The 22,246-nt window shown below is 43.6% G+C and overlaps 1 protein-coding gene across 2 annotated transcripts in view; it reads left to right on the forward strand.

The window, feature by feature from the left end:
- Nucleotides 1-22,246, forward strand: part of LOC131136273 (titin-like) — a 196,852-nt gene that overhangs the window by 118,277 nt on the left and 56,329 nt on the right. For both annotated transcript variants that reach the window (XM_058082950.1, XM_058082951.1), the window contains 29 exons: nt 155-457; nt 534-842; nt 2,298-2,579; nt 2,644-2,943; nt 3,019-3,312; nt 3,383-6,352; nt 8,675-8,995; nt 10,189-10,473; nt 10,548-10,853; nt 10,965-11,128; nt 12,209-12,446; nt 12,563-12,838; nt 12,915-13,214; nt 13,283-13,585; nt 13,660-13,959; nt 14,706-14,993; nt 15,064-15,366; nt 15,480-15,782; nt 15,865-16,170; nt 16,272-16,559; nt 17,477-17,767; nt 17,838-18,125; nt 18,230-18,512; nt 18,598-18,905; nt 18,984-19,088; nt 19,171-19,368; nt 20,399-20,695; nt 20,783-21,370; nt 21,452-21,754. In XM_058082950.1, the coding sequence (XP_057938933.1) occupies nt 155-457; nt 534-842; nt 2,298-2,579; nt 2,644-2,943; nt 3,019-3,312; nt 3,383-6,352; nt 8,675-8,995; nt 10,189-10,473; nt 10,548-10,853; nt 10,965-11,128; nt 12,209-12,446; nt 12,563-12,838; nt 12,915-13,214; nt 13,283-13,585; nt 13,660-13,959; nt 14,706-14,993; nt 15,064-15,366; nt 15,480-15,782; nt 15,865-16,170; nt 16,272-16,559; nt 17,477-17,767; nt 17,838-18,125; nt 18,230-18,512; nt 18,598-18,905; nt 18,984-19,088; nt 19,171-19,368; nt 20,399-20,695; nt 20,783-21,370; nt 21,452-21,754 (11,100 nt within the window). The remainder of the gene's footprint in view (nt 1-154; nt 458-533; nt 843-2,297; nt 2,580-2,643; nt 2,944-3,018; nt 3,313-3,382; nt 6,353-8,674; nt 8,996-10,188; nt 10,474-10,547; nt 10,854-10,964; nt 11,129-12,208; nt 12,447-12,562; nt 12,839-12,914; nt 13,215-13,282; nt 13,586-13,659; nt 13,960-14,705; nt 14,994-15,063; nt 15,367-15,479; nt 15,783-15,864; nt 16,171-16,271; nt 16,560-17,476; nt 17,768-17,837; nt 18,126-18,229; nt 18,513-18,597; nt 18,906-18,983; nt 19,089-19,170; nt 19,369-20,398; nt 20,696-20,782; nt 21,371-21,451; nt 21,755-22,246) is intronic.

Below are 22,246 nucleotides of genomic sequence, written 5' to 3' on the forward strand. Positions count from 1 at the left end.
AAGTTCTTCACTTAACTCAATGCAAACTGGTCATGGAATATTTCAGTTTCAGTTCCAGAACAATAGACGGCAATCTACTCTGACCCGACTTGGCGGTTCTAGAACTATCACATGACCCCGCATGACCGCTCTTTGGTCTGTGACTTTTCCCCAGGAGTCCCGGAGGCCCCTGAGATGCCGACTGTCAGAGAGGTGTATGCCACCAACGCTCTGGTGCTGTGGAACCGACCCCGCGATGGAGGCAAGCCCATCACCAACTACATCCTGGAGAAGAAAGAGACCACCGCCAAGAGGTGGTCCAGGGCCACAAGGGAACCGTTATATCCTGCGACTCAGTTTAGAGTTCAAGACTTAGTGGAAGGCTGTGAGTATGAATTCCGAGTCATGGCTGAAAATGAGCTGGGAACCGGAGACCCGAGCGTCCCTTCAAAGCCCATCCTTGCCAAAGACCCCATCGGTTAGTCTGACTCCAACAAAAATCATCACCATCGTACCGCGGTGATACATTCATACACTTAATCGATTCTTCACAGTGCGGCCGAGTCCCCCGGTGACCCCCGAGGCCTACGACAAGACAAAAGACTCAGTCAGTCTCAAGTGGCAGATGCCCCGCCACGACGGAAAAGGACGCATATTTGGCTATCTGGTGGAGTACCAGAAGCCGGGCTCGGTGGAGTGGTCGCAGGCCAATGAGAGTCCGGAACAGTGCCCAGACCTGCACTACGTAGTCACAGGCCTGACGGATGGCCAGGAGTACGCCTTCAGGATCTACACTGTTAATGCGGCAGGAAAATCTGATCCAGCATATGTTAAAGAGACTATCAAGGTCCATGACAGACTAGGTAGGACTTCTCACACATTTGTTTTTTTTTTTTTAAACCAGTAATTACACTTTATTTCAGGGGTCTCAAACTTGCGGCCCGCGGGCCAAATGCGGCACGCGAGACGATCGTTTAAGGCCCCCACCTTGATACCAAAGTTTAATGTTGAAATTACATCTTAAAGCCGTGTACACACCGGATACAATTAACATGATTTTGCCCCCCGCCCATACTGTTACCCCCGCCCTTTTTTGCTTTGGATTAGCAATGAAGCTAAAGGCTTATGACGCCGGGTACAAATAAACGCAGGAAATGATTTGGAATAAAACGGAAAAATACACGTCAAAGATAAAGCATCTCATTAAAACATGTTGTTAAAGTTACGGCGCTGCTCCCAGATGGAACGATGCTAACATGCTAATTGGGTCAAATTATTAAGTTTCATTAATGTTCATGTTAAAGGTTAAGTAACTGTTAATACTGTACATTTGAATCTGAAAAAAAATAATTTCTACCCACCAATTTGCTGTTTAATTATTATTTTACTTATTTATTACTGATTGATTGATTTATTGTCTTTATTCTTAATTTGTTTAATTATTTTTATCTTATTTTGTGTATAGAAAAATAAAAATTAAGATATTTTGGTGTGGAAAACCGGAACCAAAGTACTGAAAAAGTGTAGGGTATAGCAGAAGCAAAAGCATTGAAGATAGTTTTTTTTATTGATTTTTTTTCCAGTTTTTTAATAATTTTTTTTTTTTGAAAACCTGATGTGGCCCGGCTTCACCCAATTTTGTTTGAGACCCTTGCTTTATTTGGATCAAATTAACTTTCAGGGTAGTATACTGTAAAAAAAATATATATATATATATATATATATTGCAAACAATTACAGTAAACCTCGGATATATCGGACTCGGATATATCGGAAATTGGCTCACAACGGACAGAAAAAAAACAACCGATTTTTCTGTAATGCATTTCCAATAAAAATTCATTGCATATATCGGATTTTGTATAACGGATTTCGCCTATTTCGGACAAAATCTCCAGTCCCGTTCCAATGCATTTCCATGAAATTTCCCTCGCATATATCGGATGGACGCATCGTGGCGCTCCGATTCGCCGAATCGTGACAGGCCGCTATACGACGTCATTTGCAGCGTTTGCATTGGAAACATAGTCAAGGAAGTGCCTTTTTATAACGGATAAAATCCGATTTCCGCATATACCGGATATAAATCCCATATATGCGTAAAACGGACATTTTCCGGTATACGCATATAACGGATTTCGCTTATATCGGACAAAACCAGTGGGAACAATTGAATCCGATATATCCGAGGTTTACTGTATGTTTAAAATGTTTCGCAATCAACTTAAGTGTCAATCAATAATAACCACTGTACTTCCTAAATGATGTTGACAAAACTCCGACTAGCTAACTAGCATCGTTCCCGCTTCCCATCACAGAGGCGCCAGAGTTGCTGTTGGATGCCAACATGGCGCGCGACCATCTGGCCATGCTGGGTTCTGACATCACCTTGAGCGCCACCATCAAGGGTGTCCCGCCACCTACTGTCCGCTGGGAGAAAAACGACGGCGAGATGCCGCCTCACATCACCGTCGCTGTCACTTCCGCCGGCAGCAAAGTCTTCATCCCCAAATGTGTCCGCCCCGACTCCGGCAAATACACCCTCGTGGTGGAAAATGCTGCCGGGAAAAAGACGGCGACTGTTGACGTTCTGGTTCTGAGTACGTTAAGAATTTTAACTTTTGATTAAATTCAAGCTCAAATCTGATTCGCTTTTTACACCAGACAAGCCGACACCTCCGAGAGATCTGCTCGTCTCCGAGGTGACCAGCGAGTCCGCCTACCTGACATGGAAAGCTCCAGAAGACAACGGTGGCGCCGTTATCTCCCATTACGTTGTGGAGAAGAAGGACGTGGCTGCCGAGCAGTGGGTCCCGGTCTCCGCGGCCAATAAGAAGCTGAGTTTGATGGCCATGTATTTGATGGAAGGAATCCAGTACCTGTTCAGAGTCGCGGCGGAGAACCAGTTCGGCAGGAGCGACTACGTGACCACAAAGACGCCCATCAAGGCAATCGATCCTCTCTGTGAGTTACACTTCAACGTATCATCTGGAATCTTCATAAAACCCACAAGAGACTTAAAGTTCTGTTCCATTTTAGATCCACCTGGCCCACCGAAGAACCTCCACCATACTGATGCGGACAAGACGGAGGTGTGGCTGGAGTGGGAGTGGCCCGATCGCAACGGTGGAAGTGAAATCACCGGCTTCATTGTTGAGCACCAGGAAGAAAGTCAAGTGGACTGGGTTACCTTTAAGACGGTCTCTGGCAACCGTGCACATGTCACAGGTCTGGAGGAAGGCAAGACCTACCGCTTCCGGGTGATGGCCCAGAACGCTATCGGCGTGAGCCGCCCTGACACCAGCGTCCCTGTCACCTGCCAGGAGAAGACCTGTAAGACATTTTTTGTGTAAACCGCAAAAAAAATGTACGGTTTTCACGAGGATCTTTCTCTCTTTTTCAGTGCCCCCCACCATCGAAGTTGATGTGAAGCTCATTGAGGGTATTGTTGTGAAAGCGGGAAGCGGTATCGTCCTGCCGGCAAAGATGACCGGAATACCCATGCCGACTGCCAAGTGGATGACAGATGGCAAGGAAATCGCATCGGAAGGCCGATACAGCATCGAGTCCGCCGGCGCCACCACCACCCTCAGCATCCCGGACTGCAAGAGAGGAGACACGGGGGAGTACGTCCTCACCGTGTCCAACCCCGCGGGGAGCAAAACCGTCGCTCTGCACGTCACCGTGCTCGACCTTCCGGGTGCGCCCATTGGACCCATCAACATCTTAGAAGTGACCCCTGATCACATGATGATACAATGGAGGCCGCCCAAGGACGACGGCGGTACGCCCATCTCCAACTACGTGGTTGAAAAGAAAGACGTGAAGAAGCCGTGGGAGCCGTGGTCGGTGGTGAGCTCCAGCGGTATCAGCACCAAAGCCAAGGTGTCACGCCTGGAGCAGGGTCGCGAGTACATTGTCCGTATCCGTGCGGAGAACAAGATCGGCATTGGTGCTGGACTCGAGAGTCCCCCCACTATAGCCAAGCATCTGTTCAACCCTCCCGGTCCACCGGGCCTCCCGGTGTGCTCTGATATCACAGAGAATGCTGTGACCGTGGAGTGGTCCCTGCCCGACCACGATGGCGGCAGCCCCATCAGCGGCTACGTGGTTGAACGCAGGGAAATGACAGGGAAGTGGATCCGTGTCAACAAAACCCCCGTACTGGACCTTCGATACAGAGTCTCGGGTCTCTTTGAAGGCAACACTTACGAGTTCAGAGTTTTTGCTGAGAATATTGCCGGTGTCAGCGAGCCATCCCTCACTTCCGACCCCATCAGGGCCACCCGAGCTATCACTAAGCCGGGTCCCCCTGGAAATCCCAAACTGAAGGACTGGAGTAAGTCCTACGCTGATATCTGCTGGACCAAGCCGACAAGAGATGGCGGTAGTCCCATTTTGGGATATGTGGTCGAGATTCAAAAGTCAGGATCAGCTCAGTGGGACAGGATCAACAAAGACCTCATCAAGATGTGTGCCTACAGGGTTCCAGGTCTTATTGAAGGTATGGAGTACAGAGTCCGTATCAGAGCCACGAACAAAGTTGGAGATAGCGAACCCCGGGAGTTGAGCGAAACCATCCTGGCGAAGGACATCCTGGTTCCTCCCGAGGTCGTTGTTGATGTATCGTGCCGCGATTCTCTGACTGTCCGGGCGGGCCAGATCATCAATTTGATCACCAGAGTGAAGGGCAGACCTGACCCAGAGATCACGTGGACCAAAGATGCTAGAGCTTTGTCTCGGGACAAGCGCACTGAGCTGAATAACAACTATCCTTTGTGCGAACTGGTCATCAACGACGCGGTCAGATCCGACTACGGCAAATACGCCATCGTCGCCAAGAACAGCAGCGGACAGGCGCAGGCCACCGTTATCGTCAATGTCCTGGACACACCCGGAGCTTGCCAGAACATCAAGGTGGCTTACGTGACCAAGAACTCCTGCATGGTGTCGTGGGAGAACCCAGAGGACAACGGCGGCACCGAGATCACCCAGTACATTATCGAGTCCCGTCAGCCGAGCCAAAGGGGCTGGACCGTCGTGTCCAATGATTGTACGAAGCGCCTGATGAAGGCCCCTCTTTCAGAGGGCTGCGAGTACTTCTTCCGTGTTAGTGCCGAAAACAAGATCGGCGTCGGTCCCCCCGTTGAGACCAAGACGGCCGTGCTGGCAGTTGACCCAATCGAGAAACCCGGCGAACCAATCGACTTTCATATTTCTGAAATCGGCAAAACCTTCTGCTTCCTCAAGTGGAAGAAGCCGGACTACGACGGAGGCAGTCGGAACCTGGGTTACCACGTGGAGAAGAAGCCAAAAGAAGCCGAGGAGTGGGAGAGACTCCATAAGGGGGCCATCAAAGAGACTTACTTTATGGCTGACAGGTGCATCGAAAACCAGGTCTACCAGTTCCGAGTTCAGACCAAGAATGACGGAGGCGAAAGCAACTGGGTGACGACCGCTGAAGTTCTAGTAAAGGAGCAGGTTGTAGAACCAGAGATCAAGATCAAATTGGACGGAACCTTGGTGGTGAAAGCCGGAGACTCGATCCCCATCGAGGCAATCATCAAGGGCAAACCTCAACCAGATGTCAAATGGACTAAAGATGACAGCACCGAGGAGATCAAAAAGAGCCCCAGGCTTCAGATCGAAACCGGCGTTGACTTCTCAAAGCTGCTGCTGACCTCCGCTCGCCGTACGGACAGCGGAAAATATGTGGTCAGTGCCTCGAACAGCGCGGGAACATGCTCCGCTCACGCTAAAGTCAACGTGTTGGACCGACCCGGCCCGGTTAGCGAGCTCCAAGTGTCGGGCATCACCATCGACAGGTGCCATTTGGCGTGGAACGTCCCGGAGGATGACGGCGGCTGTGAGATCTACAACTACATCATCGAGAAGTGTGACACCAAGAGGGGGGTGTGGTCTGTTCACTCCAACGCCGTCATCACCAACAAAGCCAACGTCACTCGTCTTATTGAGGGAAACGAATATATTTTCCGAGTTCGTGCAGAGAATAAGATGGGTCCCGGCCCCGCGGTAGAGAGTGAGGCCATTGTAGCCGGCACCAAGTTTAGCGTCCCGGGAGCCCCTGAGACACCAGAGGTCACCAAGATCTCCAAGGAGGAGATGACAGTGCAGTGGTCAGAGCCGGAGAAAGACGGTGGGAAGCCAATCCTTGGTTATCTGTTAGAGAAGAAGGAGGAGCATGCTGTGAGGTGGTCCCCTGTGAACAAGGAGGCCATCCCTGGAACCCGCCTGACCGTAACGGGACTTCTACCCCTCCATGAATACCAATACAGAGTGAAGGCGGTGAATGAAATTGGAACAGGAAGTGCAAGCAAACCTTCTCGTGCTGTTCCTGCTAAGGACGCGATTGGTAGGTGGAGTCAATTGGTAGTTTTCTTATTAACCCTTAGATGCATAAGTGGGTCAAAAATGACCCGGTCAGGTTGCTTTCTTGAAATATCTTCATAATGAAAAATTTGTATGATTTCATATTCCAGGTATTCCTCAAAAAACACGTTTTTGATATCATGCCATTCACATTTTTAACTTAGCTTTTATACATTTTAAGACATTTTAGTTTTTGTGTTACTACCCCAACCTTCCATAAGTGGGTCAAAAATGACCCGGTCAGGTTGTTTTCTTGAAATATCTTCATAATGAAAAATTTGTATCATTTCATATTCCAGGTATCCCTCAAAAAACATGTTTTTGATATCATGCCATTCACATTTTTAACTTACCTTTTATACATTTTAAGACATTTTAGTTTTTGTGTTACTACCCCAACCTTCCTTAAGTGGGTCAAAAATGACCCGGTCAGGTTGTTTTCTTGAAATATCTTCATAATGAAATTTTTTTTATCATTTCATATTCCAGGTATTCCTCAAAAAACATGTTTTTGATATCATGCCATTTACATTTTTAACTTACCTTTTATACATTTTAAGACATTTTAGTTTTTGTGTACTACCCCAACCTTCCATAAGTGGGTCAAAAATGACCCGGTCAGGTTGTTTTCTTGAAATATCTTTGTAATTAAACATTTTTAACATTTCATATTCCAAGTATTCCTCAAAAAACACATTTTTGATATCATGCCATTCACATTTTTAACTTACCTTTTATACATTTTAAGAGGTTTTTGTGTTACTACCCCAACCTTCCATAAGTGGGTCAAAAATGACCCGGCCAGGTTGTTTTCTTGAAATATCTTCCTAATGAAAATTTTTTATCATTTCATATTCCAGGTATTCCTCAAAAAACACGTTTTTGATATCATGCCATTCACATTTTTAACTTACCTTTTATACATTTTAAGAAATTTTAGTTTTTGTGTTACTACCCCAACCTTCCATAAGTGGGTCAAAAATGACCCGGTCAGGTTGTTTTCTTGAAATATCTTCGTAATTAAAGATTTTTATCATTTCATATTCCAGGTATTCCTCAAAAAACATGTTTTTGATATTATGCCATTAACATTTTTAACTTACCTTTTATACATTTTAAGAAATTTTAGTTTTTGTGTTACTACCCCAACCTTCCATAAGTGGGTCAAAAATGACCAGGTCAGGTTGTTTTCTTGAAATATCTTCGTAATTAAAGATTTTTATCATTTCATATTCCAGGTATTCCTCAAAAAACATGTTTTTGATATCATGCCATTCACATTTTTAACTTACCTTTTATACATTTTAAGAATTTTTTGTGTGTTACTACCCCAACCTTCCATAAGTGGGTCAAAAATGACCCGGTCAGGTTGTTTTCTTGAAATATCTTTGTAATGAAATTTTTTTATCCCAGGTATTCCTCAAAAAAACATGTTTTTGATATGATGGCATTCACATTTTTAACTTACCTTTTATACATTTTAAGAAGTTTTTTGTGTTACTACCCTAACCTTGGGGTCAAAATGGGGTCTAAGTGGGTCAAAAATGACCCGGTCAGGTTGTTCTTGAAATACCTTTGTAATGAAAGATTTGTATCATTTCATATTCCAGGTATTCCTCAAAAAACATGTTTTTGATATCATGCCATTCACATTTTTAACTTACCTTTTATACATTTTAAGACATTTTAGTTTTTGTGTTACTACCCCAACCTTCCATAAGTGGGTCAAAAAATGACCCGGTCAGGTTGTTTTCTTGAAATATCTTCGTAATGAAATTTTTTTTATCATTTCATATTCCAGGTATTCCTCAAAAAACATGTTTTTGATATCATGCCATTCACATTTTTAACTTACCTAATTTTAGTTTTTGTGTTACTACCCCAACCTTCCATAAGTGGGTCAAAAATGACCCGGTCAGGTTGTTTTCTTGAAATATCTTTGTAATGAAAAATTTTTATCATTTCATATTCCAGGTATTCCTCAAAAAACATGTTTTTGATATTATGCCATTCACATTTTTAACTTGGCTTTTATACATTTTAAGAAATTTTAGTTTTTGTGTTACTACCCCAACCTTCCATAAGTGGGTCAAAAATGACCTGCATGCATTTTCTATGGAATCCAATATCCAAACAAGTGATTATTCCTAACCAAAATGGCAAAATTGGCATAAAAAGGCATTGATTCTAGTATGGGTGATTTTTGACCCACTTATGGAAGAGTTTAGGATCCAGTCACTCGTGCATCTAAGGGTTAATTGCGTGTCATGGCTTCAATTTTAAAGACTGTCATATTTTCCTCCAGAACCTCCTGCTCCGCCCACCAACATGAAGGTCCTGGACAGCACCAAGTCGACTGTAACGCTTGGCTGGACCAAACCTTTGTCCGATGGCGGCGCTCCCATCATTGGTTACGTTGTGGAGATGAGGGTGAAAGGAAGTGGCAAGAAGGCCGATGACAGTTGGAAACGCTGCAACGTGGCCGCTCAGCTTGTCGTTTGCGAGTTCACCGTCACCAGTCTGGATGAAAAACTTCTGTACGAGTTTAGAGTCTCAGCGCAGAACCAGGTGGGCATGAGTCTGCCCTGTGACCTGGAGGCCGCCGTGAATCCCAAGGAAATACTCGGTGAGGACAGACGTGTTCTTGGTTACCAATGTTTATCATTTGTGTGATATTGATGGTGTAGACATAAAAATACATTTCTGGGGATCACAATAGATGAAAATATGAGCTGGAAACCTCATTTACAAATATACAACATAAGGTGGTAAGAAATATTTCAATATTGAATTTGTTCTCAATCATAAATCACTCCACACTCTTTATTGCTCTCTGCTTCTACCATATCTTACTTATTGTGTGGAAATATGGGCTAATAACTATAAAAGCAATCTTCACCCATTCGCTAAATGTACTGCAAAAAAGGCCAGTAAGGATAATTCATAATGCCGCCTACAGAGAACATACTAACTCCTTATTTCTAAAATCACAAATACTTCAACTTGCTGATATAGTTCATCTTCAAACAGCTAAAATAATGAATAAGGCTAAAAATAAGGATGTGACAATAAATTAATTTTTTTATTATTATTTTGAAAATTAAAACATTAAAAAATAAAAAAATAATAATAAAAATAAAAATTAATAAAAGAAATAAAAAAATATATATTAGAAAGCAGGAAGTGAACAAATGTAACTGTAAATGTAAATTACAAAATAAAAAATATATAATAATAATAATTAAAATAATTACAAATACAATAATACAAATACAATACAAATAAAAATTAAAATAGAAATAAAAATAGAAATAAAAAAATTGTAAAAATTAAAAAAAATACTCCGGTTTCTTCCCACATTCCAAAAACATGCTAGGTTAATTGGCGACTCCAAATTGTCCATAGGTATGTATGTGAGTGTGAATGGTTGTTTGTCTATATGTGCCCTGTGATTGGCTGGCCACCAGTCCAGGGTGTACCCCGCCTCTCGCCCAAATACAGCTGGGATAGGCTCCAGCAGCCCATTCCACAGACCATCGTAAGGAAAAGCGGTAGAAAATGAATGAATGAATTTTTAAAAAAATATATTATATTAGAAAGCAGGAAGTGAACAAATGTAACAGTTAGTGATTGTAAAAGTACCAGATGGAGGGGTAGGATTTAATAAGCTTTGCTTCTTCCTACTCCTTTTCAACATGTGGAACTGGGAACTGATTATGGGATGCACTCAATTGTAATCTGATGCATGTTGAAATGAAATTAATCCATTAGCATTAGCATTAGCATTACCAAATTGAATGTCTGTTTTGTGTTCAACAGAGGCACCAGAGATCGACTTGGATGCCAACCTGAAACAGGGTCTAACAGTGAGAGCCGGTTGTCCCATCAGACTGTGCGCCACTATCAGAGGAAGACCACCCCCCAAAGTCACTTGGAGGAGAATGGGCATCGATAACGTAGTCAGGAAGGGCCATGTCGACATCATCGACACCATGACTTTCCTGGTCATACCCGACAGCACCCGCGATGACTCTGGGAAATACTGTCTGACGGTGCAGAGTCCTGCCGGAGAAAAGGCGGTCTTTGTGACCGTTAAGGTTCTCGGTACGTCTTTCCTTCCGCTCGCCACAGCTTCCAGCGTGACGTGATCAAGTCAAATTCGTTTTGTTCCCTCACAGACACGCCAGGACCTGTGATGAATCTGGAGGCCGGTGACATCAAACAGACATCGGCGAAGCTTTCCTGGAGCCCGCCGGAGAACGACGGCGGCAGTGAAATTACCCACTACATCGTTGAGAAGCGGGAAATTGATCGGAAGACTTGGGCGATGGTCAAGGCCGAAGTCGAGAAGGATAAGATTCCCTTCAAGGTCGGCGGCCTCATGCCAGGAACGGAGTACTACTTCCGAGTCACTGCTGTCAACGAGTACGGCTCGGGAGTTCCCAAGGTGTCACCCACTTCCTACCTGGCCTCTGATCCCGTCAGTAAGTATGGCGTCTTTGGCGTACGGGGATGAGTACTAACATCTCTGCGTGTTTTACTGCTTATTTCAAAGTTTATTGGTCATGAGACAAAACATCTGATGTTTTTCCCAGGCAAACCCGATCCTTGTGAGAAGATTGAAGTTCTGGAGATTACCAAAAATAGCGCCACAGTTGGCTGGGTGAAGCCTGCGAGGGACGGCGGAGCCAAGATTGACGGTTATGTCATTGAGTACATCGAAGTTAAGCCTCCTCCGAAGCCGCAAGAACCTGTGGAGGTTTGTAGAGTAATCTTCCTGCATTTTCACTTTACGTTGATCACCTACTTATTGCCTTACATTTAAAGATGCTGTGTAGATCTTGCTATATTAATTTGGTAATGGTAATGGTAATGGTAATGGTTTAATTTCATTTGAACATGCATCAGATTCCAATTGAGTGCATCCCATAATCAGTTCCCAGTTCCACATGTCCAAAAGGAGTAGGAAGAAGCAAAGCTTATTAAATCCTACCCCTCCATCTGGTACTTTTACAATCACTAACTGTTACATTTGTTCACTTCCTGCTTTCTAATATAATATTTTTTTAAAAAAATTCATTCATTCATTTTCTACCGCTTTTCCTCACGATGGTCTGTGGAATGGGCTGCTGGAGCCTATCCCAGCTGTATTTGGGCGAGAGGCGGGGTACACCCTGGACTGGTGGCCAGCCAATCACAGGGCACATATAGACAAACAACCATTCACACTCACATTCATACCTATGGACAATTTGGAGTCACCAATTAACCTAGCATGTTTTTGGAATGTGGGAAGAAACCGGAGTATTTTGTTTTTTTTTTATTTTTATTTTTATTTTTATTTTTATTTTTATTTTTATTTTTATTTTTATTTTTATTTTTATTTTTATTTTTATTTTTATTTTTATTTTTATTTTTATTTTTATTTTTATTTTTTAAATTTATTTGTATTGTATTTGTATTAATATATTTGCAATTATTTTAATTATTATTTTTATTATTATTATTAATTTTTTTAGTTTTGTAATTTTTATTTAAAAAAAATTTTTTTTTTGGCACGTACCGAAGTACGAGGTGATATGAGCATCCAATGACATAATGGTTACCATAGTAACCATCAATATAGTGATATATATATCACATCAAGACTGGTTCCAGGCTCTTCATCCTTGTATTTATTTATTAATTTTATGATTGAGAACAAATTTAGCTTTGTTGAATATTGAAATATTTCTGTTGTGTTATATTTGTAATATGAGGTTTCCAGCAATGTAATATTAATATTGATACAATTCATGTGGCAAAGTCTTTATCCATCATTCATGTTTCTAAACTGCAGGTCCCCGAAGGAGAAGAAGCTCCTCCGCCGCCTCCACCGCCCCCCGTAGTGGAGGAGGATGCTGAGGAGCCAGAGGAGGAGGTGTGGAATGCCTACACCACCGTGAAGGGGTTGAGCATCAGCATCAGCGGCCTGAAGGAGGGCAAGAGGTACAAGTTCAGGGTGGCTGCCAAGAACCTGATGGGCTTGAGCTCGTTCACGGAGACGCGGGAGGCGGCCGAGATCAAGGAGCAGATGTGTAAGTTTATTAGCTTGATGACGCCGCATCATGTCATCATTGTCAACTCCCGTGGACGTCATTCAATTTCCTGTTTCCTGTCTGTCCCATAAACCCTACAATGCACCCACACACAGTGGAGCCAAAGATCGTAATGCCAGACTCGGTCAGCGCCAGAGCCGGAGCTAAGCTAAGAGTGGAAGCGCTTGTTTCCGGAAAACCTTCTCCAGCCTGCAAGTGGATGTGCGGCGAAGTCCCGCTGGTTTCCTCGAGTCGTCTGGCGGTGCACCAGTCTGGCAACTTGTGTGTTTTGATCATCAAGGACGTCTCAAGGACAGACAGCGGCGAGTACAGCCTCGTGGCGGAGAATAGCTCCGCAAAGGTGGTTCAAGCCCTGAAAATCATCATCAGAGGTTCGTGTTTGTGAGTCGTTATTAATATGAATATGAATTTCATGCTTTATAACAAGAGACGATCTGTGTTGCTTAGATATTCCCGGGCCTCCTGTGGGTCCGGTGGAAATCAGCGACATCGACTCGGATGCTTGCTCGCTGGCCTGGAGCAAACCGCTGGAGGACGGCGGCAGCAAGATCACCAATTACGTGGTGGAGAAATGCGATGTCAGTCGAGGTGACTGGGTGACCGCCGTCTCCTCCTGCCAGAAGACAAACTGCAGGCTGGGGAAGCTCATTCCCGGGAAGGAATATGTATTCCGCATTCGTGCCGAGAACCGCTACGGCGTGTCAGATCCTGTGCAGTCTGACAGAATGATTGCCAAGTTCCCATTTGGTAATTCCCCGGAATACTTCTAATATAAAGAATATCGTATATCTAATATATGTTTTATTGTTCTCCAGATGTTCCCAGCGAGCCTCTTAACTGCCGCATCAACAAGACCAACAAGGACTGCATGTTCGTGGCCTGGGACAAGCCCGAGAGCGATGGTGGAAGTCCCATTACGGGTTACTACATCGAGCGCAAAGAAAGAAACAGCCTACTGTGGGTGAAAGCCAACGACACCGTGGTCCGGACCACTGAGTACCCCTGCGCCGGCTTGATTGAAGGCCTGGAGTACACATTCAGGGTGTCTGCCATCAACCGAGCTGGTCAAGGAAAACCAAGCAAGAAGACAGACTTCATCACGGCCAGAACACCCATTGGTGGGTTTCCGATACACGTATAAAAGCTCTTAATTAATTAATTACACTATCTCACAAAAGTAATTGTTTCACAGATACACCTGGGAAACCAGAAGTCCTGGACGTGACCAAGAACTCCGTAACGCTTGTTTGGAGCCGCCCCAAGAACGACGGCGGCAGCAAGATCATCGGATACTATGTGGAGGCCATGCGGGTGCCGGGAGACATGTGGGTGCGCTGCAACACCAGCAGCCAGAACGTTCCGAGGGAAGAGTACACCGTGACCGGTCTGGAGCGAGACCTGCAGTACCAGTTCAGAGTTATCGCCAAAACTGCTGTCAACATCAGCAAACCCTCCGAGCCCACAGATGCTATCCTGGTCTGTGCTGAGAACGGTGAGGAAAAAAAAAATCACCCTTTTATTTGCAACTAGCTTGGAAATGGTAATGGTAATGGTAATGGTAATGGTAATGGTAATGGTTTAATTTCATTTGAACATGCATCAGATTACAATTGAGTGCATCCCATAATCAGTTCCCAGTTCCACATGTCCAAAAGGAGTAGGAAGAAGCACAGCTTATTAAATCCTACCCCTCCATTTGGTACTTTTACATTCAGTAACTGTTATATTTGTTCACTACCTGCTTTCCTAATATATTTTTATTTTTATTTTTATTTTTATTTTTATTTTTATTTTTATTTTTATTTTTATTTTTATTTTTATTTTTATTTTTATTTTTATTTTTATTTTTATTTTTATTTTTATTTTTTCATTTTAATTTTTTCATTTTAATTTTATTTATTTTTAAAATTTATTTTATTTTGATTTTTTGTCACGTACCAAAGTACGAGGTGATATGACCATACAATGACATAATGGGTACCATTATTTTATCTGTTTGAAGATGAACTATATCAGCAAGTTGAAGTATTTGTGATTTTAGAAATAAGGACTTAGTATGTTCTCTGCAGGCGGCATTATGAATTATCCTTACTGGCCTTTTTTGCAGTCCCCTTAGCCAGTGAAGATTGCTTTTATAGTTATTATCCCATATTGCCACATAATAAGTAAGATATGGTAGAACCAGAGAGCAATAAAGAACAAATGGGTTCTAAAGTACTCTTGTATTGTTTACTGCAGTACCTCCGAGGATAGAACTTAATTCCAAGATGCAGAAGGGTTTGAAGGTGAAGGCCGGAGCGACAATTCTGCTGGAGGCCGACGTGTTTGGCAAACCGATGCCAAGAGTCTCCTGGAGAAGAGGCGACGACAGCCTGAGGTCAAGTGAAGGTCAGGTCATCACCCAGCAGAGACATCAGTTCCAACTGGAGATCTCATCGGTCACCAAGGAGCATACCGGGATCTTTACGGTCCATGCGGAGAATGCCAGCGGATCCAAGACTGCTGACATCCAGGTTACAGTTTTGGGTGAGTACTCCTTTTCTGTAGCTAACTGATGTCTTAGCGTTGATTACTGAAGTCCAATTTCACCACGCAGACGTTCCCGGTCCACCCGCTAGCGCCAAGTACCTTGAAGTCTTCGGCACCAAAATGAAGTTGTCATGGGAGCCACCGCTGAAGGACGGTGGCGCCCCGGTTCATAACTATATTTTGGACAAACGTGAAACCAGCCGAGCCAACTGGGCGCAGGTCTCTGCGAAGATCAAGGGTGAAAACCTTGAATTTGATGTGGAGAAGCTAATTGAAGGACACGAATACCAGTTCAGAATCCGCGCGGAGAACGCTTGGGGCGTTGGAGACAGTCTCATCACCAGTCCCGTCATCGCCAAGAACCCATTCAGTGAGTAGACCATTTGATTTTATAGTAGTAGACACAAACGGTAATTATTTGGATCAAAATATTCAGTATACTCCAATAAGTACCTCAACTGAAAGGGCTGATGTGTTTTTCAGCGGTCCCTGGCCCATGTGAGGCACCCGTGATCACCAACGTCACCAAGGACGCCATGACGGTGAGCTGGAAGGAGCCCGCTGACGATGGAAAGTCGGTCATTCTGGGTTACATGCTGGAGAAGAAGGAAACCAAGGAGATGAACTGGACCAAGATGAACAGGAAGCCCACATTGGAAAGGGTCTTCAATGCATCCGGTCTTACTGAGGGGTCGGAGTATGAGTTCAGAGTCATTGCCGTCAACGTGGCGGGACTCGGCAAACCTAGCGACCCCTCAGCTGGTACAACTGCGCAAAATCCCATCAGTGAGTCCAATGCCGTCTCATTACTGCGTTCTTTTTCGAGTACTTGTACTTTTATAACCTGGGACAACTTACACCTCCGCAGCTCCACCCGGACCCGTGTTGAAACCCAGCGTGTGTGACACCACCTGCAGCACTATAAGCCTCACCTGGAACGCCCCTGCCCACAATGGCGGGAGCCCAATCCTGGGGTACCTGGTGGAGTGCAGGAGGTCCGACACCGCAGACTGGATCCGCTGCAACGTTCCCAGGAACTTACAGGATACCAGCTACACCATACAAAACCTCATACACAAGGCCGAGTACCAGTGCCGCGTCACTGCTGTCAACAAGGTTGGCTTCAGCGAGCCAGTGGAAGTACCCGGGAAGCACGTTGCAAAGGACATCATCGGTATTTATCTCTTTCTTACTACCATCATGTATTTGTGGAGCTAAGTGTATAAAACATATTGGAATAATACAATTATGGAAATAAAACTTCGATTGTTTTAGTACTCCCCGAGGCGGAGCTCAGCGCTGAGCTGAAGGAGGGCCTGGAGCTGCGTGCTGGTGCCACCATGAAACTTCAAGCCACGATCAAGGGTCACCCGTCTCCCAAGGTTACCTGGGCAAAAATGAACACCAACATCAAGGACCGCCAAGGCATCGTCATCAAGTCCACTAAAAGCGACACCACCGTGGTGGTGGAGAACGTCAACAGATACGATGCGGGCAAATACGTTCTCAACCTGGAGAGTGCGGCGGGCATGAAGATGTACACCATCATTGTGAAAGTTTTTGGTAAGAAGTTTTTTTTTTTTTCATTGTTGATCTTGGTAATGCTAATGCTAATGGTTTTATTTCATTTGAACATGCATCAGATTACAATTGAGTGCATCCCATAATAGTTCCCAGTTCCACATGTCCAAAAGGAGTAGGAAGAAGCAAAGCTTATTAAATCCTACCCCTCCATCTGGTACTTTTACAATCACTAACTGTTACATTTGTTCACTTCCTGCTTTCCTAGTTTCCAAATTTTTTTCAAATAATTTTTTTAATTTAATTTTTGTATTTTGGGGCTGCACGGTGTTCGAGTGGTTAGCGCACAGACCTCACAGCTACGAGACCAGGGTTCAATTCCACCCTCGGCCATCTCTGTGTGGAGTTTGCATGTTCTCCCCGTGCATGCGTGGGTTTTCTCCGGGTACTCCGGTTTCCTCCCACATTCCAAAAAAAACATGCTAGGTTAATTGGCGACTCCAAATTGTCCATAGGTATGAATGTGAGTGTGAATGGTTGTTTGTCTATATGTGCCCTGTGATTGGCTGGGATAGGCTCCAGCACCCCCCGCGACCCTTGTGAGGAAAAGTGGTAGAAAATGAATGAATGAATGAATTTATTTTTATTTTTATTTTTATTTTTATTTTTATTTTTATTTTTATTTTTTTTTATTTTTATTTTTTTTTATTTTTATTTTTTTTTTATTTTTATTTTTATTTTTATTTTTATTTTTTTTTAATTTATTTTTATTTTTATTTTTATTAATATAGCACATCATGACTGGTTCAAGACTCTTCATCCTTGTATTTAGCAAACATCAACTGCTTGTATTGTTTCCTGAATTGGCTCATCGTTGTGCATTGTTTGATTCCCTTACTCAATCCAGTCTACTGGATTAGTCAAGATTTGCAGTTGAGAGCTTCACCTTTTTTTTTCAGACACTCCCGGCCCACCGGTCAATCTGATGGTGAAAGAAACCACCAAGGACAGCGCCTCCATCTACTGGGACGCTCCTCTCCTAGATGGCGGCTACGACGTCACCCACTATATTGTGGAGAAGCGTGACACCGAGAGGAAGGCCTGGTCTATCGTATCCAACAGTTGCACCAAGACATCTTTGAAGGTGTCGGACCTGAATGCCGGACGGTCCTATTGCTTCAGAGTGTCAGCCGTCAATCAGCTCGGTGCCGGAGAGTTCTGCGAGACCCCTGACTCGATCAAAGCATCCGGTATGTGTGACGAGCATATTATGATTTTTTAAATTTGATTATGAATGTCAACATATGTTTCATCCCACAGAGGAACCTGGTCCTGTCATGGACTTTAAGGCCATCCTGGTTACCAAGGACTCCTGCACACTCAGCTGGAAGAAACCCCTAACCGATGGCGGCAGCCGCATCATCTGCTACGTGCTCGAGGTCCTCAACGGCGACGACAAGTACAAGGAGCTGATGAGGTCCAAGAACATGCAGTTCAGCACCAAGGATCTGGTGGAGGGCAGGGAGTACAAGTACAGCGTCAAGGCGGTGAACGACACGGGGGAGAGCGCCGCCAAGGAGCTCACCGTGGTCGCCAAGGATCAAATCAGTAAGAAGCAACGCTCGCGAAACCGACCGCATACTGAAGTCGTTAATCGTAATTCCTAAATCGGAATACTGTCAGTTAACATCTCGCATCGCCGTCTCTCGCAGTTCATCCAAGCTGTGACCTGAGGGAGCTGCCCAACATGTGTTACGTTGCCAAAGAGGGCAGCACGGTGCGCCTGAAAATTCCAATCATTGGCAAGCCAACGCCCAAGGTGTCCTGGAAGAAGGGGGACGATGAAGACCTGACAGACTCCGGACGTGTTTGTGCCGAGTCCTCTGCGGTTAACACCACCCTCCTGATTCGGGACTGCCAGAGGAGCGATGCGTCCAAGTACACCATCACGCTGAGGAACAGTGCCGGGAGCAAAGAATCCACCATCTTCATCAGGTTGGGACAAGTAGAATAACCGTCCTCATGCAGCATCTATCCATCATCTGCATTCCACTCCAATATCGAAACTTTTTTCTTTCAGGGTGGTGGGTAAGCCCAGCATTCCCAGCGGCTCCATCAAGTTCAAGGACGTCACTGCTGACGGCGCCACGCTAAAATGGGGTGCGCCGAAAGATGACGGCGGCTCAGAGATCACAAACTACATTCTCGAGAAGAGAGACTCCATCACCAACATGTGGGTGACCGTGTCTTCAACTGTGGACACAAATACCATGAGGGTAACCGGTCTCCATGAGGGCACAGAATACATCTTCAGAGTCAGTGCTGAGAACAAATATGGCGTCGGGGAGGGACTCAAGTCGGAGCCCGTCGTTGCAAAACATCCATTCAGTAAGTCTCTACGACTTTTTGTTCGCCTTAATATCAACGTTTTCTTCTTCATACCACGTCTGCGTTTTTATTCTCCAGATGTTCCTGATGCTCCTCCGCCGCCTCAGATCATGAGTATGCGTCATGACTCCGCTTACCTGGCCTGGTCGGACCCCAGGAAGACTGGAGGATCTCCAATCACAGGTATGACCTTAATCCCAATAGGGAACTTGACCATGGCATCGCTTTAACGGGAACTCTCTTTCCCACTCCAAACAAAACTCAGGGTATCACGTGGAGTTCAAGGAGAGGAATAGTATGTTGTGGAAGAGATCCAGTCCGACTGCCTTGAGAATGAAGGAACACAAGGTGACGGGGCTGACTGAAGGTCTTGAGTACGAGTTCAGGGTCATGGCAATTAACCTGGCTGGCATCGGAAGACCGAGTTCTCCAACTGATCCACAAGTTGCACTCGATCCCATTGGTAAGTCAAACATGGTAATGCTAATGCTAATGCTAATGCTAATGGTTTTATTTCATTTGAACATGCATCACATGATCAGTTCCCAGTTCCACATGTCCAAAAGGAGTAGGAAGAAGCAAAGCTTATTAAATCCTACCCCTCCATCTGGTACTTTTACAATCACTACCTGTTACATTTGTTCACTTCCTGCTTTCCTAATATATATTTTTTTGTCACGTACCAAAGTACGAGGTGATATGACCATCCAATGACCAATAATGTGTACCATAGTAAATGTCAATATATATATTTTTTTATTTTATTAATTTTTATTTTTATATATTTTTTATTTTAATTTTTTTTGAAAAATTTTAAAAATTAAAAAAATATATTTTCAATTTTTATTTATTTTTTTGTCACGTACCGAAGTACGAGGTGATATGAGCATAAAATGACATAATGGTTACCATAGTAACCGTCAATATAGTCTCCTCTCTTGTAGAGGGTAACTGTAACTGTTGCATTTGTTCACTTCCTGCTTTCTAATATAATTAAAAAAATATTATTATATTTATTTTTTAATTTTTGTATTTTTTAATTTTAATTTTAATTTTAATTTTAATTTTAATTTTAATTTTAATTTTAATTTTAATTTTAATTTTAATTTTAATTTTAATTTTAATTTTAATTTTAATTTTAATTTTAATTTTAATTTTAATTTTAATTTTAATTTTACAATCACTGTTACATTTGTTCACTTCCTGCTTTCTAATATAATTTAAGTTTTTTTAAATTATTATTTTAAATTTCAATTTTTTATCTTTTGTCACGTACGTTGTATGTTCTCTGTAGGCGGCATTATGAATTATCCTTACTGACCTTTTTTGCAGTACATTTAGCCAGTGAAGATTGCTTTTATAGTTATTAGCCCATATTTCCACACAATAAGTAAGATATGGTAGAACCAATGAGAACAAATTTAGCTTTGTTCAATATTGAAACATTGGATGGGAAATGTCGGTTCTGCTACATGAACTCTGCGTGTCCTCAGACGCTCCCGGCAAACCAGATGTCATCAGCATCACCAGAAGCACCGTGACCCTTCAGTGGACCGAGCCGCAGTTTGACGGTGGCCACAGGCTGACCGGCTACATCATTGAAAGACGTGACCTTCCATCAAAGATCTGGATGAAAGCCAACAGTGTGAACGTCGTGGACCCGGCCTACACCGTCACTGATCTCCAGGAGGGCTGCAAGTACGAGTTCAGGATCAGGGCAAAGAATGCGGCCGGCGCCTTGAGTCCACCATCTGACCAGACAGACACGATCATCTGCAGAGATGAATATGGTGATTTGGTTCATGTCTTCTGACTTCAATATTGATTAAGTCAAATTTGGATGGTTTCTAATATTTTGTTGTTTTTTTATCCAAAAGCTTCGCCAACCATTATCATCGATGCTCAGGTGATGGAGGGCGTGACAGTCCGAGCTGGAGAAACGATTGTCGTGACTGCCACAAGTATTCTCGGCAAACCCGCCCCGACGTCTTGCTGGTCTAAAGGAGGCAAATATTTGAAACCTTCAGACATCGTTGCTATTGAGAAGACCGCAAGCTCCTCCACGTTATCAATAAAATACGCCGGCAGGAAGGACACCGGAGATTATGTCATAACTGCGAGCAACCCCTTTGGTGTCAAGGAAGAAACCGTCAAAGTGAAGGTTTTGGATGTTCCTTCAGCTCCCGGTCCCATTGAATGCAGCGGCGTGTCATCTGAGAAGGTCACCCTGACCTGGGCGGCTCCTACTGAGGACGGAGGGTCTCCTATTAAGTACTACACTCTGGAGAAGAGGGAGACCAGTCGGCTTCTCTGGACCATTCTGGAAGAGAAGGTCGTGGACTGTCACTATGTGGCGAATAAACTCATTCAAGCCAACGAATACATCTTTAGAGTCTCGGCCGTGAACCAGTACGGCGCCGGGGAGCCGGCTCATTCCGAGCCGGTCAAGATGGTTGATAGGTTTGGTATGTATCAGTTCTCCTGAGATCCCGGGTTCTTTATGAAGGCAAACGTGTTTATATTTGATCTAACTTTTATGGTTGCAGTACCTCCTGGCCCGCCATCAAAACCCGAAGTGGAAAAAGTTGACGGACACTCGGCGACTGTGACGTGGAGAAGACCAACTGAGGACGGTGGAAGTGATATCATTGGTTACTGTGTTGAGAAGAAAGAGAAAAGGGCCATGAGATGGATCAGGGCCTCCAAGAAGTCTCTTGTTGAGCTGAGCTATGAAGTGACCGGACTGACCGAAGGCATCGAGTACGAGTTCCGTGTTCTTGCCGAGAACAGAGCCGGCTTTGGAGAGCCAAGTGAACCGTCCATGCCAGTCAGAACCATAATTGCTGCCTGTGAGTACAAACATTCATTCATTCATTTTCTACCGCTTTTTCCTCACGAAATTAATACAAATAAAAATAAATAAAATACAAACATTCATTCATTCATTTTGTACCGCTTTTTCCTCACAAAATTAATACAAATTAAAATAAATAAAATACAAACATTCATCATTCATTTTCTAACACGTTTTCCTCACGAAATTAATACAAATAAAAATAAAATACAAAAATTCATTCATTCATTCTACCGCTTTTTCCTCACGAAATAAATACAAATAATAATAAAAATAAATACAAATATTCATTCATTCATTCATTCATTTTCTACCGCTTTTTCCTCTCGAAATTAATACAAATAAAAATAGAAATAAAATACAAAAATTCATTCATTCATTCTACCGCTTTTTTCTCACGACATAAATAAAAATAATAATAAAAATAAATACAAATATTCATTCATGCATTCATTCATTTTCTACTGCTTTTTCCTCACGAAATAAA

This window comes from Doryrhamphus excisus, chromosome 9, assembly GCF_030265055.1.
Source record: "Doryrhamphus excisus isolate RoL2022-K1 chromosome 9, RoL_Dexc_1.0, whole genome shotgun sequence".
Lineage (NCBI taxonomy): Eukaryota > Metazoa > Chordata > Actinopteri > Syngnathiformes > Syngnathidae > Doryrhamphus > Doryrhamphus excisus.